The sequence below is a fragment of the Galeopterus variegatus genome, unplaced genomic scaffold (genome assembly GCF_000696425.1).
Source record: "Galeopterus variegatus unplaced genomic scaffold, G_variegatus-3.0.2 Scaffold2353, whole genome shotgun sequence".
NCBI classification, from domain to species: Eukaryota; Metazoa; Chordata; class Mammalia; order Dermoptera; family Cynocephalidae; genus Galeopterus; species Galeopterus variegatus.
In genome coordinates, this window is record NW_007728464.1 from 118,581 (window position 1) to 135,689 (window position 17,109).

At 33.1% G+C, this 17,109-nt stretch overlaps 1 protein-coding gene across 1 annotated transcript in view; it reads left to right on the forward strand.

The window, feature by feature from the left end:
- AHI1 (Abelson helper integration site 1) overlaps window positions 1-17,109 on the forward strand; it is a 188,800-nt gene that overhangs the window by 47,492 nt on the left and 124,199 nt on the right. Inside the window, exons 12-16 of the mRNA XM_008581425.1 lie at window positions 3,807-4,036; window positions 5,593-5,699; window positions 9,038-9,156; window positions 11,733-11,863; window positions 13,359-13,499. Coding sequence (XP_008579647.1) covers window positions 3,807-4,036; window positions 5,593-5,699; window positions 9,038-9,156; window positions 11,733-11,863; window positions 13,359-13,499 — 728 coding nt within the window. The remainder of the gene's footprint in view (window positions 1-3,806; window positions 4,037-5,592; window positions 5,700-9,037; window positions 9,157-11,732; window positions 11,864-13,358; window positions 13,500-17,109) is intronic.

Consider the following 17,109-nt stretch of genomic DNA (forward strand, 5'->3'; position numbering starts at 1 on the left):
TTGCCGGCCCGGGTCGGGCCGGGGCGGGACACTGAGGGTTGCGGTCCGTTGCCGGACACGAAAAAAGACAAAAAAAGGAAAAAAAAAAAAAAAAAAAGAACTGTGCTCAAATCTCCTTATTTTAAAAACATCTTTTTCTCAGTTTTCCTGCCTTCTAAACTACATTAATTTTTTCTTTCTGCACCATCAAGAACATTCTAACGTATTACTTCAGCCCAGTTAGTCTGGCTTTCACACCTACCATGCTCCACAGACATACTTCTTCAAGAGTTCAGCAGTTTCTTGCTAGTTTTCAGATCCATTGGACGGTTTTAATCCTTATTCTGTTTGCCTGCACTGCAGTAAATGGTTGTTGACCAGTTGTGAAATATTTTTAATTCATGGTTTCCATTAACAACCTCTTCTATTTTCTTTTTATGACTCTGACCAATTCTGTTTGTTTTCTTTCTCCGCCTATTCTCTGTGCATGTTTATCCCCAGATCCTTTACTTAATTGTCTCCTGGTTTTGTATGTTTATCTTAGTTTCTCTCACCGTCTTCAGCTTTGAATCTAATTTATATGCTAATAACTTCTAGCTCCCCCCTTTTTTCTGAGTTTGACTCTCTGTGATGCTTTTCCCTCTGGATGGCCCAGTGCCACTTCGAATCCAAAACTAATCCTACCGACCTTCCCAAATTTTGTTTTCCTCTTTTAGTCTTCTTATATATATCTCTGATGGCATCCTTATTCACACTCTCTTCCAAGCTGGCAACTCAGACTAGTGCTCATCTCTTCTTTCTTTCCAACCGTTCCTTTCCACATCTAACTAGCACTAAAGTCTGCCAATTCTCCCTGCTACAAGACTCACCATTCTGTCACATTCATTCTTTCCTCACTGCTTTTTCCTTAAGTCACACACTGTTATCTCTTGCTTAAATCATTGCGTCTAAACTTTCCCAGTGTTCAGTCTCTAGGCTTTTTTCTAAAGCCATCTTTCATAATGCCTTGATTTTAAAAAATCTTCAATTACCTACTATCCATTAGGAAGTGCTCCAGTTCCTTAGCATGGCATGATAGGTTTGTCCCTCATTGGCCTTATGTCCTTCTGTTGTGCACATTCCATGTATCCTTTGCCTTACCCACACAATCTTTTAAAATCTTTTAAAAATAACCTTATCTTCTTTGGCACCTTCATGCCCTTTTTTCCTTACCTGTTCTTCCTATATTTAATGCCATTTTCCTACCCTTCCGGCCTAACTCAGTCATTCAACAAAAATGGAAGTGCCTTTTGTGAGCCGTAATTTGTAGTCATCATTTAAAATCCAGCCCAAAGTTCACCATTTTTTGAAGCCATCTTGAGTTTCCCCACACAACATATCGTATATTATGGTGAAGTATACTTTTTTTCTTAAAGCTACATAGCTTTAAAATTGATATTAATCTAGGACTCTGTGCATCCTAAAAGTATTGTGAAAGCATTAACTGAGTGAAGAGAGAAACATTGTGGCTAGAGCCAAAAAGACAAGAAAGTTTTTGAAAGAGGTAAGGAGTACTTGTAATGGATAAGCTAAAGTCAAAAGGAAGAGAATTAGAATTTCAGATGCTAACAAGTGGCAGAGGTATGGATTTCTGCCCCTTCTCTTCTTTCTTCCTGGAGATGGATCACTGTCACACGTTATCCTTAGTGTCTCCTAAGTAACTATTTCTTACTGGTTAGCTTATTGAGGAAAAAATTCAAAAACTAAAATTATGACTAACTTGTAAAATGCCTCTGTAACTAAATGTGCTTATCTCCCAGGGCCCCCCCAGAACTCAGCCTAACTAAATAATCAACTGCTGACAGGCATTTCTGCTTCTGTAATCTTGCTAAGCCTGTCCCACTTGCCTTTCACATTTTGCTTGTTCACCTAAGTTACATGGGTGAGAAAGAACTAAAATCAACAGCTGTTTGTCTGAGATACAAGATTAAGATACTAAGCCTATGGCCATAAAAACCCTGTTAATCTCATGTTCAAGGTCCCAGGATTCTCAGGATATGAGTCCACCTGGGTCCCACGCATAATAAACCTTCTGACTGTCCTATCTTCTGAGCGTCTGGAGCCTTTCTTGCTGAGTTAGTTCCACAACAAGCTCTCTGCTGTATGGGCTTAGCCTAAATCTCCTTCTTTAGTTATCTCCAGAATAATCTGTTTTTCTTAAATCAGTAGCTTCTAATATAATCAGAAAGACTTTTTCATGTGTAACAGCTCCCAAATAAGCCCAATGTCCCAATTATACCACCTCTTCACACATACTGTTTTTAACTTTGGTATGTTTTTTCTTTCCCAAATCTGGTAACTTTTTTGTGTGTTTATTCAGTCTTTATAAATTTGTGTTTCCTTGTTCTTTATGATCAGCCGAATTTTTCCCCAAAGCCGTTAATACATTTCTTTTGGTCTTGGATTCTACCATTGCCTGGCTAACCAAAACCATCATTAATACCAGTTCAGTTTTTCCTTTTATTTCCAAAGTATTGTGTCCATATTAATTGTATTGAGCTATCTTGAAGATATGTTTTCTTCATTTCTGCCTGTTATGTAGTATTGCTCAAAAGGCTGCTAAGATTTATTAGCAAGCAGCTGAGGTTTTTATTTTTTAAGTGTCTTTTTAGTATTTCCTTCAAATTATTGATTTTATTCTTTTAATAAGTATCTTATTTCTTGTAGCATATGCTCATTGAAAATTACTGTGGTAAAAATGTTGATGCAGTGACACAGATGCTTTATTTTTGTTTGAAAACATGTTCTTTCACTTCATTCTTAGTTTAAATTCTTAGTAATTGAAGATCATATCCTACATTTTAAGCAGCTGATGGGAAGAATCAGAATGTTATTCGTTACTAGCAACTGTGTTTATTTTCTTTCATTGATAATTTTGAAAAGGACTTAGTTTGCTTTAGTTCTTAAGCGGTAATTAAAAGGATAAAGTATAAAACCCTATATTAAAAATTAATATGTTCTTCTAATTCTGATAACTTAACCACACATTTTAAAATCTAATGTTCCACACCCGTACAGCACCTATGTATTGCTAGATTTTGTCTATTTTTACACGTTGCTGGAAATGCGGACTATGTAATAACAGTTTAACTCTTAGGTTTAACCTTTTGTCAAGTCTGTAGCAATGATAATAATTTTTTTAAAAAATCAGCCATTATTTAGAGGAAGCAATAATGAGAATGGTAAACATAGTGCTTAATATAGGATAGTCTGTTTTCTATCAAACCGTTATTGTAATATTATTTTAATAGAGTAATTTTAATATGCCTTTTAAGTATTTGAAATCTTCATGTTAATTAGTGGGCTTTGAAATTACAAATATAGAAGTTAATAGAGTATCCTACTCTCTAAACTTCCACTAGTAAGCATTTTGCAAAAGCAATATACACAACCTAAATGGGAAATCATTAAAATTTCTATTTTTTATGCGTATTATACTACATGCAGTATTTTGCCAGCTATTTGATGTGTCGGTGTCAGGAATAGATAGGTTTAAAAAACAAGTATATCCAAATACATACAAATACCGTTTTTAATTTTACAGTATAGATTATAATTAGTGGATATAATATGCTTGATAATAACTATAAGAAATAGCTTTGTCAAAATGTGTAAAATTCTAGCCATCAAATATGTAATCATTATACATTTTTTATTGTTATAAAACTTAGTTTACCATTGATTGTTGTCACTTGTTTACAAGATCCATTGTCTCTATTGGTTCTTGGAAAAACTTAAAAGAAACTCTGCCTTTCAGAAGTAATACGTAACTTTTTATCCTTTTCCAGGATATGGAAAAATGAAATAAATAATACAAATACTTTCAGAGTTTTACCTCATCCTTCTTTTGTTTACACGGCTAAGTTCCATCCAGCTGTAAGAGAGCTGGTGGCTACCGGATGCTATGATTCTATGATACGGATATGGAAAGTTGATATGAGAGAAGATTCTGCCATACTGGTTCGACAGTTTGATGTTCACAAGAGTTTCATCAACTCTCTCTGTTTTGATACTGAAGGTAGGTCAGAGTACATTACAAATGAAGACTAGTTTCAAGAAGAATTTTTTTTAACTTTTTATTTCACTAGAATAATATTATTTAAGCTTGAGAGGGATTTATGTGTTAATAATTGTGTATTTAGTTTTATGCTTATTTTACAGGTCACATGATAGATTTGACACTGAGGGACCTGTTGTAATTTTAAAGTTATTAAACTCCTAAGCATTTAGATTCGATTAATCTTTGCTATAACAACCAGTCTACCAAATTTTATAAATACATTTATTTGGATTGGTGATTATTATTCTTAGTTGGTGTTTTTTAAGGACCTTTTAAGTTTAAGGATACAAAGTTAGGGAGATGAGGGAGAAGTCTCAAAAGAGTATTGAAAATATATATTTGAAGTGTATCAACAGTATTTTTTTTAAAGTACACAAACATATATAGAAGGGAAACTTGTGATTACTTAAAAGTTATCTTAGTATATGAGTAATAGAGATGATGTTTTAAAGATATAAAATATAGATCATTAGCTGAAAGAATGAAGAAATTTATTATGTCTGTTAAATAATCACTTTTTAGTTGATTTCAGAGATAAGACTTGTAAGGCTATAGCTACAATTAATTAGTATGGGATCCAGATCAAAATGATAATACTGCTAATGTACTCAGTTTAACTATAGGGATGTTAATAAATTTGGAACATATTGAGGAAAGGCCCTGAATAGAAAGTTGTCTGAAAACTTTGTCATAATAAAAGTAACTCAGGTTATAAAAGGGGTAAAGAATTTTTTCAAATATTTGGCCATAAGATAGTCAAATATAGGAGAAAAGAGGGAAATTGGTCTATTTTGCTCTTGAGGGTAGTGATGGGACCAATGCTACAGAAGACATATTTTCTTTGCTCAGAATTAGGAAGAGCATTCTAATACATGGAGCAGTTCACCAGTTGAATAAGCTGTTTTGTAAAATATTAAATTCACAGTTGCTGAACAACATCTGTTAGTAGTGGTGTGTAAGATATTCCTGAGCGGGTATGAATTTGAACTGGCTGGTCTCTGAGGTTCCATTCATCTTTAAGATGTTTTAACTCTGAAGAATTGATATTAAATTAGAACACCTGATATTCATTCTGTGATCATTTACTGAGTTCCTATTGGGTCTCAGGTATTATGCTAACAGTATGTATTACAATGAGGGTATTTTTCTAGGAATATAAAACAGATTATATAGGTTAATGAAGATGGCGAATACAGATACATACTGGATATTTCAAATAATTTGGCTTTGGGATATGAGCTATATGAACCTGCACTGAGATGCTAATTTCTTTTTATATTCAAATTCAGGTAAATGATAAAGGGAAATAAGTCAAAAATAATTTAAGAGTGAAGAATTCATTTAAAGGTAATTGAGATTTGATTGTGTTTTGCTTTTTTAGACTGAAATGCCTTTTAACAGCCTTCCAATTCTTTGACTGTTTTACTGGGATATGATTTCCTCCATCTTCATATTATTTGTTCCTTATTCTGTGTGACAGTCATAAGTGAGTAATTTTGGTTTTTTTTAAATAGGTCATCATATGTATTCAGGAGACTGTACAGGCATAATTGTTGTTTGGAATACTTATGTCAAAGTTAATGATCTGCAACATTCAGTGCGCCACTGGACTATAAATAAGGTATAAAATCTTATTTTATATTTTGGGATTAAAGAAATTGGGGGAAAAAATCTAACCACATGACTTTAAGATAGGACCTTAGGACATTACTTTTTCTCTTTTCAAAAAATTAACACTTTTTCTCACTACCTGAAAAGTCAATTATTAATTTTCACGTCTGCCTGATGGCTGATCGATGCTATAATGACTTAGTAAAGGTTTTCTTTATTTTGGCCAGGCATTACTTTCACTCTTTCAAGCCCCAATTTGCACTATCACATTTATGCTAAAATGAGGTATATGTTGTATTATGTTACCATCTATAAGTAATAACTTATATTTTCTGTTATTCATATCCTTTTTTTTTTTTTTTGTCCTTTTTGAGACTGGCTGCACCACGCTCAGCCAGTGAGTGCACCGGCCATCTCTATATAGGATCCGAACCCGCGACGGAAGCGCTGCTGCGCTCCCAGCGCAGCACTCTCCTGAGTGCGCCACGGGCTCGGCCCCATATCAGTGTGTTTGGTGTTTTGTCAGTAGTGGTGTCTTTCAGAGTGATGTAATTATTATGGAGGTCTATCATTTAATCTTAATAATTGTTTCACTTGAAATTTGCTAAAAAGGCAGAAACAGATGAATAAGCTCTTTCATTTTTGAAATAGAGTGTTTTTAAGGTGGCATGTAAGCAATTTTGCTGGTGTATTTTTTTATTTCGATATACAAATGCATCATTAAATTTGAGTTTATTTTATGTAAATTGATATAGGAGGGGTTTTCAAAAAGTTCATGGAAAGATTTTTGTTATCTTTTAATTCCATTTTTCCATGAACTTTTTGAAGTACGCTTGTAGTTTCTGCCTAATATGTTATACCTTTGTTCTTCAGTTTTTCATAATAAATTATGACTAGTTATCCATTGAAAAAGACACTCTAAGTCAAAAAGAGTTCCTGTCAACTTTAGTTAAATCAATTGGGTCTATCAGATTTATTTTTAAAAAACAGTCTTCTATTTTTAGTCATTTTCATCTAGTCTGACAGATCAATGAATGATGTTGTATTAGTCCGTTTCTGTTGCTTATAACAAAGTACACAGAACTGGGTGATTTATAAAGAAAACGCAATTTATTGCTTACAGTTCCAAAGTCTAGGGAACATCTGGTGAAGGCTTTCTTTGGTGACTTCAGTGATGGCAGGGTATCACATTGTAAAATGGCAGAGTAGAGAGAGCATTCACTCTCGTTTTAAAGCCCTCAGAACCATGCCACTGATCACCATTTTATTGTGTTTAACTAGACACGGTCCTCCAAGCTAATCACCTCTTCAAGGCCTCACCTTTCAATTACCAGTTACAGCGGGGGCCAAGTTTCTAATACATAAAACTTGAGGGACGCAATTCAAGCTTCAGTGAGTTTGTGGGGGACATTCAGTCCACTACAGATGTCTTACAATTCATGGCGTAGCCTAATTTCACACACTTTGAGAAGAGTTTTCCAATTATTTATAATACCTGAGGTATTGGCAAGGCTACAAAGGCACCAATATCAATCATTTGAGTCTACAGTGCAGAATTTATTATTTGTTAAAAAAAATCATGTGTTTCTTTACTTTAATATGATAAGTAAGAGACAAATTTACCTTGAAAATCTATGGCCTGGTCATTTCTTGAGACAGTCAAACTACAAAGTTAGAAAATGAGCTGGAATATCTCTTCAGTCACTCATGCCATATGACAAACTAGAGACTGATTTTATATTTGGCTCTATTTAACCAGCTGTGTGGGGCATACTAAATTATACTCATACCTTAAGGATGAAATATCCATGTGCTATTGCACACACTTCTTGGACCAGGATACTGGCTTCAAAACAATGGCTTTTTTAGTGTGAGCATGAATATGATAAATCAAAATATGGAGGAAATCACCAGATACTACAAACACTAAATCTGCCAGCAATTTTCTCAAATTTATACCTAACATTTAACTTGTTATGCAGTTTTGTTTTTGATTTTGCACTTTTCCATCTGTTACAATTGCTCAGATCCCTAAAAGTGCTTCCCCCACCCCAAATTTGTTATAGTTCAGCTCTCTGAAATCCCCATCTGTGGTGTCAGTGTTCAGTTTTTTCTAACTTTTAAAAATAGCTGATCACGGGTCTTAGTTTCAAACAGTGACAGCAGGGGCTCTCAACTGCTAATATTAGGGCTGTAGCAGTATTGTAGCCGCCCTCTTCTGGTGCCATCCACCCCTGAAGAGGAGACCCTCTAGGTGAAGAGAGCAAAAAACAATAAGGGGCCCTTGAGTCTGGAGAAGAAGCCTAATTCAGAATTCTGCCTGCAGGTTAAAGAAGACTTTTCTTTGACTCTTTAGACTTTAGTCTAAGCAATTTTGCATTTTTAATATTTTTTTTTTGTCTTGGTAATCCAAACAAAAAGACCTTTCGTGATTTTTTTTTTAAAGAAATTGTTATTATGTATATTTAAGGTATACAACATGATGTTATGGCATACATATAGATAGTAAAAAGGTTACTGTGGTAAAGCAAATGAGCATATCCATCATGTCACATAGCTACCCATTTTTTTGGTTTTGTTTTTGTGGCAAGAGCAGCTAAAATCTACTCAATTAGTATGAATCCCAAATACAGTACAATTTTATAACCTGTAGTCTTCATGTTGTACATTAATCTCTAGATTTGTTAGTCCTACCTATGTACTGCTTCGTATCCTCTGACCTACATCTACCCATTTCTTCCCCCTGCCCTCCATTCCTGGTAACAACTGTTTTCTCTCTGTATATTTAAAAAAAAAATTTTAGATTCCAGTTTAAATGAGATTACATAATATTTTTCTATTCTGTGCCTGGGTTATTTCACTTAGCATAATTTCCTTCAGGCTCATCCACGTTGTGGCAAGTGGCAAGATCTCATTCTTTTTTAGGGCTGAATAATACTCCATTATATAGATATAGATGATAATCCATTCATTTCTTGACAGACACTTAGGATATTTCCATATTTTGGCTATTGTGAGTAATGCTGCAGTGAACACAGTACTCCAGATATTATGAAGTGGTGGTTTCATTTCCTTTGGGTATATGTCCAGAGTAGGATTGCTGGGTCATATGCTAGTTCTATTTTTAATTTCTTTAGAAACCTCCATACTGTTTTCCATAATGGTTGTGCCAATCTACATTCCCACCATCAGTGTACAAGAATTTTCTTTTCTTCACACTCTCACCAACATTTAGAATTTTTGCTAATAGCAATCCTAACAAGTGTGAGGCTTAATATTAGACAAACTTTTCAGTTAATTTCAGTAGTAGTTTATGATCTTTTTTTTTTTTTTTTTAAATCATTTTAGGAAATTAAAGAAACTGAGTTTAAAGGGATTCCAATAAGTTACTTGGAGGTTCATCCCAATGGAAAACGTTTGTTAATCCATACCAAAGACAGTACTTTGAGAATTATGGATCTCCGAATGTAAGTATATTTCAGTACTGACAGGATAAATACCCATAGAATAAGTAATAAATTAATTTATATTTATAAAAGACAGCAGTGGTTCTAAGGCTATTTTGTCCCCTTCAGGACATCTTGCAGTATCTGGAGACCTTTTTGGTGTTGGTTCTAGTATGTAATGGGTAGAGATCAGAGAATACTGCTAAGGATCCTATAGCTCATAGGACAACCCCCTACAACAAGGAATTATCCAGCCCAAAATGTGAATAGTTTTGAAGTAGAAATGTAGTCAGTTGCTTTTTATCTTCAAAATTAAAAAAAGAAACTTCTACCTTGAACAGTGAGAGAATGTATCTTTTATCTCTGTGATACTGGTATAGCATAGTATTATGATATAATATTATAACTGAAGGAGAAGTCTTTTGATTAATATCCTGTTTTTCTTCTTTCTTTTATTTCTAAATAAAGGCAAATGAAGGGAAATATCCTTAATGTAAAAAGCAGAAGCGGAGTTCTGGGAAAACCAGCCTGGACTTCTAGTGTGCTTTTGTTTTGGTGTTAGAATTCCTGTAAAACAAATAAGAAAAAACTATTTAATTGGATTTCTTTATTGTATTTAGAAAGGCAAATTTGGTAATCTATATTAGTTTAATTCTGCAAGTATCTTTTTAGGGCTAATCGATAACCCTTTAGTATTTATGTAGAACAGTTCAAGACCCTGCATGGGTGCTGTGGGAAAACTGTAAGCAGGATTAGCCCATCAGGAATTTATAATCTAGTTGTACACCTCCAAAATAATGCAGAAAACATATAATTAGGCTAAAATGTGAGATCTTCTAGGACTGAAATCTGCTTATTCTTTTTTCTATACATAGCATCCATGCCATCCCTGGCAGATAGCAAGTACTTAATATGTATTTTTTTAATGAATATAAATATATAATAAAAATTATATTTTTATGGCAACAGTTAAACTGACAGCTACAATATAGTGTTCTGTTAAAAACTCTATTGAGAGGCTGGGATTTGAGCTCAGTCTTAAAGAATGGATAGAATTTAGGCAAAATGGAAATAACTTCAGTAGGACGGAAAACATGAAATAAAGTTCAGGAGTGGAATAATATGTGTTCAAGACACAGTGAGTTACTCTGTATGAGGATAGATTTCTTGACAAGAAATACTAAGAGAATTTTTTAGAAATAGAAATTAGAACCAGATTAGAAGACCAGGCAAAGGAGTTTGCTTATTCCCTTTCTAAGCAGTAAAGTATACAACTTAAGATCTCATGCTTGAACTCTGGCATACTGCCTAGAGTCAAATGCTGCCTTTTTCACCCCTTATTAAATGATTAACCTCTCTTTACCTCTCTTTCCTCATCTCTCACATGGGAGAAATGATCTACCATACTCATAAGGGTTTTGGGGGGGAATAAACTAGTTAATACATGTAAAGTACTTAAAGCAATAAACCATGTAACAAAGACTCCAGCAGTGTTCAACTCAGTAACCTGAGGTCTGGGAATTTATGTTAAGAAAATAATTGTAAAATAGTGCAAATATACATGAACACAAGATTATTCATAGAAAGTGTGTTCATGGTAGGGGAAAGCTGGAAATATCCTAAATGTTGTCTAACAGAATATTTCTTAAGATACTTTTAGACAATGATATAATATATACCCATTAGAATAATAACATATAATCTAATTTTCTGACATGGATGTCTATTATTCATAATTTATTGTTGAGTAAAAAAAGCAGATTACAGAGCAGTATATCTAAAATCCTCTCTGTAACCAGGGATGATAATAGTATCTACCTAGCACGTAATAAACACTGGAACAGTAGCTATTATTCATAAGTGAAAAAGTCTAGAAGATTGTGTGCCCTATTTAATAGATGGTTTAATAATATGTTTCATCTAATAATTCTTCAGGGATTAAGTATTCCTTGTCTGATTTTTAAAATTCATCTGATAGAATAAAAGAACATAAAAATTGTTTTTAGTAACCAACTCAAATGCTACTTCCATAAAGTAGCGTCTGTCTCCATAGCTAGAATTAATCTCTTATACAAATCTAAAAAGTACTGTTCTGTTTTTCTCTTGTGGTACTTTCTACATCCACTTTCTATTTTACATTGGTACATTTCTTTTCTCTCCTGCAAAGTTATAAGTTTCCTGGGCTCTGGGATTGTCTCCTCTTTATTCTACATCCATCATAGCATGTCTTCCTCATGACAGATTCTCAAAAATTGTTTATTGAGGCAGGCCCAGTGGTGCACTGCTACAGTGCGCCGCTTGGGAGTGCGATGGCGCTCCCGCCGAGGGTTCGGATCCCACATACAGACTGGTTCCCACTCACTGGCTGAGCGAGGTGCGGGTGCAACACTGAGGGTTGCAATCCCGTTGCCGGTCCCGGTCCGGTGCGGGCGCGACACTGAGGGTTGCGATCTGTTGCCGGACACGAAAAAAGACAAAAAGGAAAAAAAAAATTGTTTATCGAGTGCAAATTAAGTATTTAAAAGAAAAGTTCTTCTACCACCAGTCTTTTAAATAGTTAAGGCAGGTTACGTTTGTAAAATCTTTTTTGTTTATAGATTAGCAGCGAGGAAATTTGTAGGTGCAGCAAATTATCGGGAGAAGATTCATAGTACTTTGACACCATGTGGGACATTTCTCTTCGCTGGAAGTGAGGACAGTATAGTATATGTTTGGAACCCAGAAACAGGTAAATGTTTATTGGTTGTGAAAAATCTAATTTTTTTTTTTAGGGGGGAGTGGGCTGAAGAAGTATGAAACTTGGCCATTTCATGGAATAACTTCCAAGGAGATTCTCATTTCAGGTTTTCAATTATGATTTTTAAGATTGGAATGCCTTTAATGGAACTCATTACAATCTGCAGTCTAAACTTACATTAAATTCTTTATTGTTTTAATATCTTCATGCATTTAGAATATCACATTACAATTCAAGGTTTATTCCTTCCTTGCCTATAATGAGACATTGCTGATCTTAGAAAAGTATTTAATGAGGACTTTAATGCAAAATGCAAAGTTTTGTAAGCTGAATTTGGAATGTTACTAGATAGACAAATGGTTAAACACCTACATTATATTTTCATTAGTAACAAAAACATTTCTGTGAAAGTTTGTAATGTCTGAAATTTACATAGCAATTTACCTAAATTACTGCAATTTAATTTTTTTCCAGTAAAATAAACTGTTGTTCCATTGAAAAGTTCACTTGTGCCTCACCTTTGCTTTTCAAAAGAAAAGCTAAAACTGCACAAACTTTTTTTAACAAGCAGTAGAGAGAATTTTGTAAAACTTTAAAATTTCTTCAATGAACAGTGTTTGGTTTCACCTTGTTTATTCCCTTGTTCTTTCCTATAGGCATTTTGACTGGTGAGCTCACTTAAGATTTTTTTTCCTGTACTATGTTTTGATACTTTAACATCAATCAGAAGCATTAAGCTGCTCTTTCCCTTCAATAAAGTGGGTCAAGATTCTTTGCTTTTTGACTTCTTCTGACTGATTTTCCTAGGTCCCACCGATTTTCTTAGGTCTGCTTTTGGCATCTTTTACCCATAATCATAGGTGTCTTTCAAGCAGATGGTACTTCAGATAGCCTATGGGGAAAAAAAGTGAGAAAAATTAATTCATCACCCCCCCCATCCCCCTAACTAGAGAGTTTCTTCAGTTTTGGAGTCCTATAGTTCCTCCCCTCGTTCTGCCCTGAGTTCTTTGTTGGTTGGGGTTTGCTCACCTCTGTCAGATCTCAGTCATATGCCTCTCCACTTCCTTCTAAGTGTTTGTCTTTATTTTGCGCCATGGAAACCTCATTGAAGAGGTTAGATTGAGAAGTAGAAAGAGAAAAGCCAACAGAATGCAAAATAAAGATAATTATTTAAGGGGCCGGCCCGTGGCTCACTCGGGAGAGTGCGGTGCTGATAACACCAAGGCCCCGGGTTCGGATCCCATATAGGGATGGCTGGTTTGCTCACTCAGTGAGTGTGGTGCTGACAACACCAAGCCAAGGGTTGAGATCCCCTTACCGGTCATCTTTTAAAAAAAAGATAATTATTTAATACAGTGGTACTCAAATATTTATAAGTATTGGAGGTTTTTATGTAAATAATGTGAGCTTCATCATTTACTTAATATAAATCTTGTAATGAGAAATATCAGATACAGAAAAAATTATTGGATCTTTTTTTATTTAGGAGAACAAGTAGCAATGTATTCTGACCTGCCATTCAAGTCACCCATTCGAGACATTTCTTATCATCCATTTGAGAATATGGTTGCATTTTGTGCATTTGGGCAGAATGAGCCAGTTCTTCTGTATATTTATGATTTTCATGGTAAGTCCACTGCTTGATAAGTGAAGAATACTTAGAGTAGCCTTTACATTTAGACTGAACCAGAAATACATAGTTCTGTGACATATTCATCCTTTGTATTAACAAAGCTCTCTTGACTATACTGTAAGATCCAAACAGATTAAATAATTTATATTATTATCATGTTACATTATTTTATTTTTCTGTAAGCATGGTGTTAATATGAAATTTAAGTATTGGCAAAAGTACAGATAATGGTTGTGACCTCATGTTGGAGTCACAGAAAGGAAGGCATCACTTTTTTTGTAAATCAAATTAAATAAATAAAATTCACCTAAAAGTTATTTGGGAATATGTTAACTAAATTTGAAAGGTAAATAACACTTAAGAAATATGGATCTTTAATGTTTTCAGTTGATATTGAGTTAATTTGTCATTCTATGTTTTTGTTTTTACTGAAACACAGTTTTAATAAGTCATAGGTTTGAGAGTTTCTTGACATAAAAAGTAGGCAGAAATTCAAATGTCATTGAAACAAGGTCTGTGTTAGAAATCTAATATCTTTTTCAACTCTAAACTTACACTGTCCTATCATTCTGAGAAATGAGAAAATAAAAATTTTGGATACGTTTTTCACAAATAGAGTGACATTCTAAGAATTATTTGGATTTATGCTGTTTTTCATATATTTCTTTAGTCTCTATCCTGAAATCAGGATTTTATTATTCTGCATTATACTGATAGTGCTGTGATCCTCAGAATTGTAGTCCATTTTCTTCATATATTAATTTTTGTACAAAAATAAAAGGCCTTCATTAGTCTTTTTGATTTCCCTAGAACGTTATGTATCATCGTTCGCTGTTTTTGTTAAGCTAGGATAGCTTACACACATGTGTAGTTACACAGATATCATAAATATATAAGTATGCAAATAGTTATATAAGTAACATTAATGTAGAACTATTTGATCAAAGTGTTTTAAATTAATGAAATATGAAAAGTTAAGTTTATTAAGTTAGTACAGATTGAATTGGCTAGTAGTTGTGGTAAGTACTAAGTTATTAGACAATCAAGTTAAGTTTTAAACCTGAAGTTTTTGATCATGGTATGAATTATATTATCCTTTCTTAGGTGAATTACATTAGAAAATAATGGATAAAATTGAGATTTATCTCATTTTAAAGAACTTTACAGATAAGAAATAATTTTCAGCAACAAATATTTAAATTTATTGAACACTGTCACTAATGGTAGAATTGTACAAGCAAATATTAGCAAAAATAAACATTGCCTGATTATAGAAAAAGACAAATGGATTTCTCAGATCATCCAATGTCCAATCTGGTGTCTAATTCTAATGTGTATCCAGAAACAGTTTTTTCTTTGTACCTACTCTAAATCTTCACATAAATGAAGAGAGTTATTCCTAAATACTTTATATTTGGGACTGTTATACAGGAAATAGGCAGCACAGTTATTTCCTCAGACTCTTAGGAGGTTTCACAACAGTCTTCATTCAATTTCTAATTTGTTTTTTAGGTTTTTGAAATTTTCACTGCAAATGCAAGTTAAAGTTCCACTCTCACTTTTTTCTTCAAGCAGTTAATTTTTGTTATTGACAGAGGCTTTTATCCTTAGATTAGCCCAGGATAGTTAGAAGTCCATTTTAGAAGCATAGTAGAAAGAGCAAAGTGTTTTAGGAGTATAAAAACAAGGGTTTTAGGCTCCATTCTGTTAATTTAGTGACCTTGCACAAGTTTCTTGCTTCCTGAAGCTCCATTTCCTTATCTATTACAATGTACTAGTAGTACTAGTACCTGTCCTACCTAAGAATTATTTGTGAGGATACTATGAGACAGTGACTGTGACAGTGCTTTGTAAATTGATAAGCACTATATTAAACAAAACATAAAATGGGTTGTTACCTTGCTCATCCAACCAGTATATACTTAACTTTATAGGAAATTGTATTTTAATATGCTAAACATCTCTATGTAAAGTGGAATTGAAAAAAAAATTTTTTTTTCCTTCTCTTTTACTGTTTGTCAGCTTTTTCATTTTATTTATTAAAGTGCCTGCCTTCCCAGGCCAATTGTATTAGAAAATAATGCATAAAGTAAAGAACATAATGTTATATCCACACCATATTAATGTGGAGGAGGAAGGATTTCCACAAGCATTTTAGAGATTAAAACGTTCAAATAATACACACATGAAATTAAAATTTTGTGCAATCTATTTAGAATACAAATTTTGATACACTAACACACCTTTACAAATAAATTAAAACAAAATATTTCAACACATTTTCCGAACTCTTTGCTGCCTATTTTTAAAAAGAGGAAGCTTAAGAAGTAGTTAAGTAACCTCAAGCCATCCAAGACTTAGCAGAGTTCTTGTGAATGCTATATAGATCCATAAGAAAATAAAAGGTTGTTTTAGACTCTAAGGTATTTGATTCATTAAGCACAAACCAGTCATCAAGCCAAATAGTCTTTAAATTTTCATTGAGAATTATAATATTTATTATTGACCTATATAGTTTTGTCTTATATTTAATACAGGAATATTTTGCCTAAACTTTCTTGTCTGAAAATAAAGTTTACATGCAGCTTTACATAAATTTTTTTAATGGTATAAAATTCACAGGATACTGAACAGTTAAGTGGTTTTTAAATAGTACTTATCAGAGCTTCTGATAATTTTCAAGGAAAATGGAACAAGCTCTTTTTTTTTTTTTTTTTTTTTTTTTTTTTTTTTTTTTTTTTTTTTTTTTTTTTTTTTTTTTTTTTTTTTTTTTTTTTTTTTTTTTTTTTTTTTTTTTTTTTTTTTTTTTTTTTTTTTTTTTTTTTTTTTTTTTTTTTTTTTTTTTTTTTTTAATGGTGAGCTGCGAATGAGACCACACTGGTAGCTAAATGTATCATTCATGTTTCAGTTCTAGCAAAATCTGTGAAGAGTCAGCAAGCACCTTTCTCTGTTAAGCATGTGTTCAGGTTGTGGTCTTTTGGGTCTTTCATTCTACTGACTTTTTGCTTTTTTTGGTAAGAAATAAGATTTTTACTTTCAAAAGGTAGTTTTATTTGCCTGATGTTGAAAGGGTTAATCATCTAGTAATACAAAATTTAGTCACAGACTACCACAAATAATGTGCTTTTAGGATTCCCATAGTAACAGAGTACTAGTCAGAGAAACGGCTTCTACTGAATTAAATTTATAAAGCTAGACTTTAGCAATTAATGTTTTTTATTAATAGTTGTCTACCTCAGTCTCTAGGATGCTATTCTACATTTAATAATAATTATAGCTAATACTTATTACATAGCACTTCCTATGTTACTTGTACTGTTTTAAGCACTTTACATATTTTTATTTAAATTTTTACAATAATATTACGACATAAGTTCTATTATCCCTGTTTTAAAGGAGCCAGGGTTTAAACCAATACAATCTGGTCTTGCAGTCCATGTTCTTATTTGCTACATTAAACTCCTTTTTCAGCAGATTTCTGAAATATTAACTTTTGAGTGTGTAATAATCAAACCTTTTTTATCCCCCCACAATACCACTTTCTCTGTGCTCCTCTGTGAAATATGTGATTTCTTTGTATTTTCTGTACTTTGTAGGAAGCGAA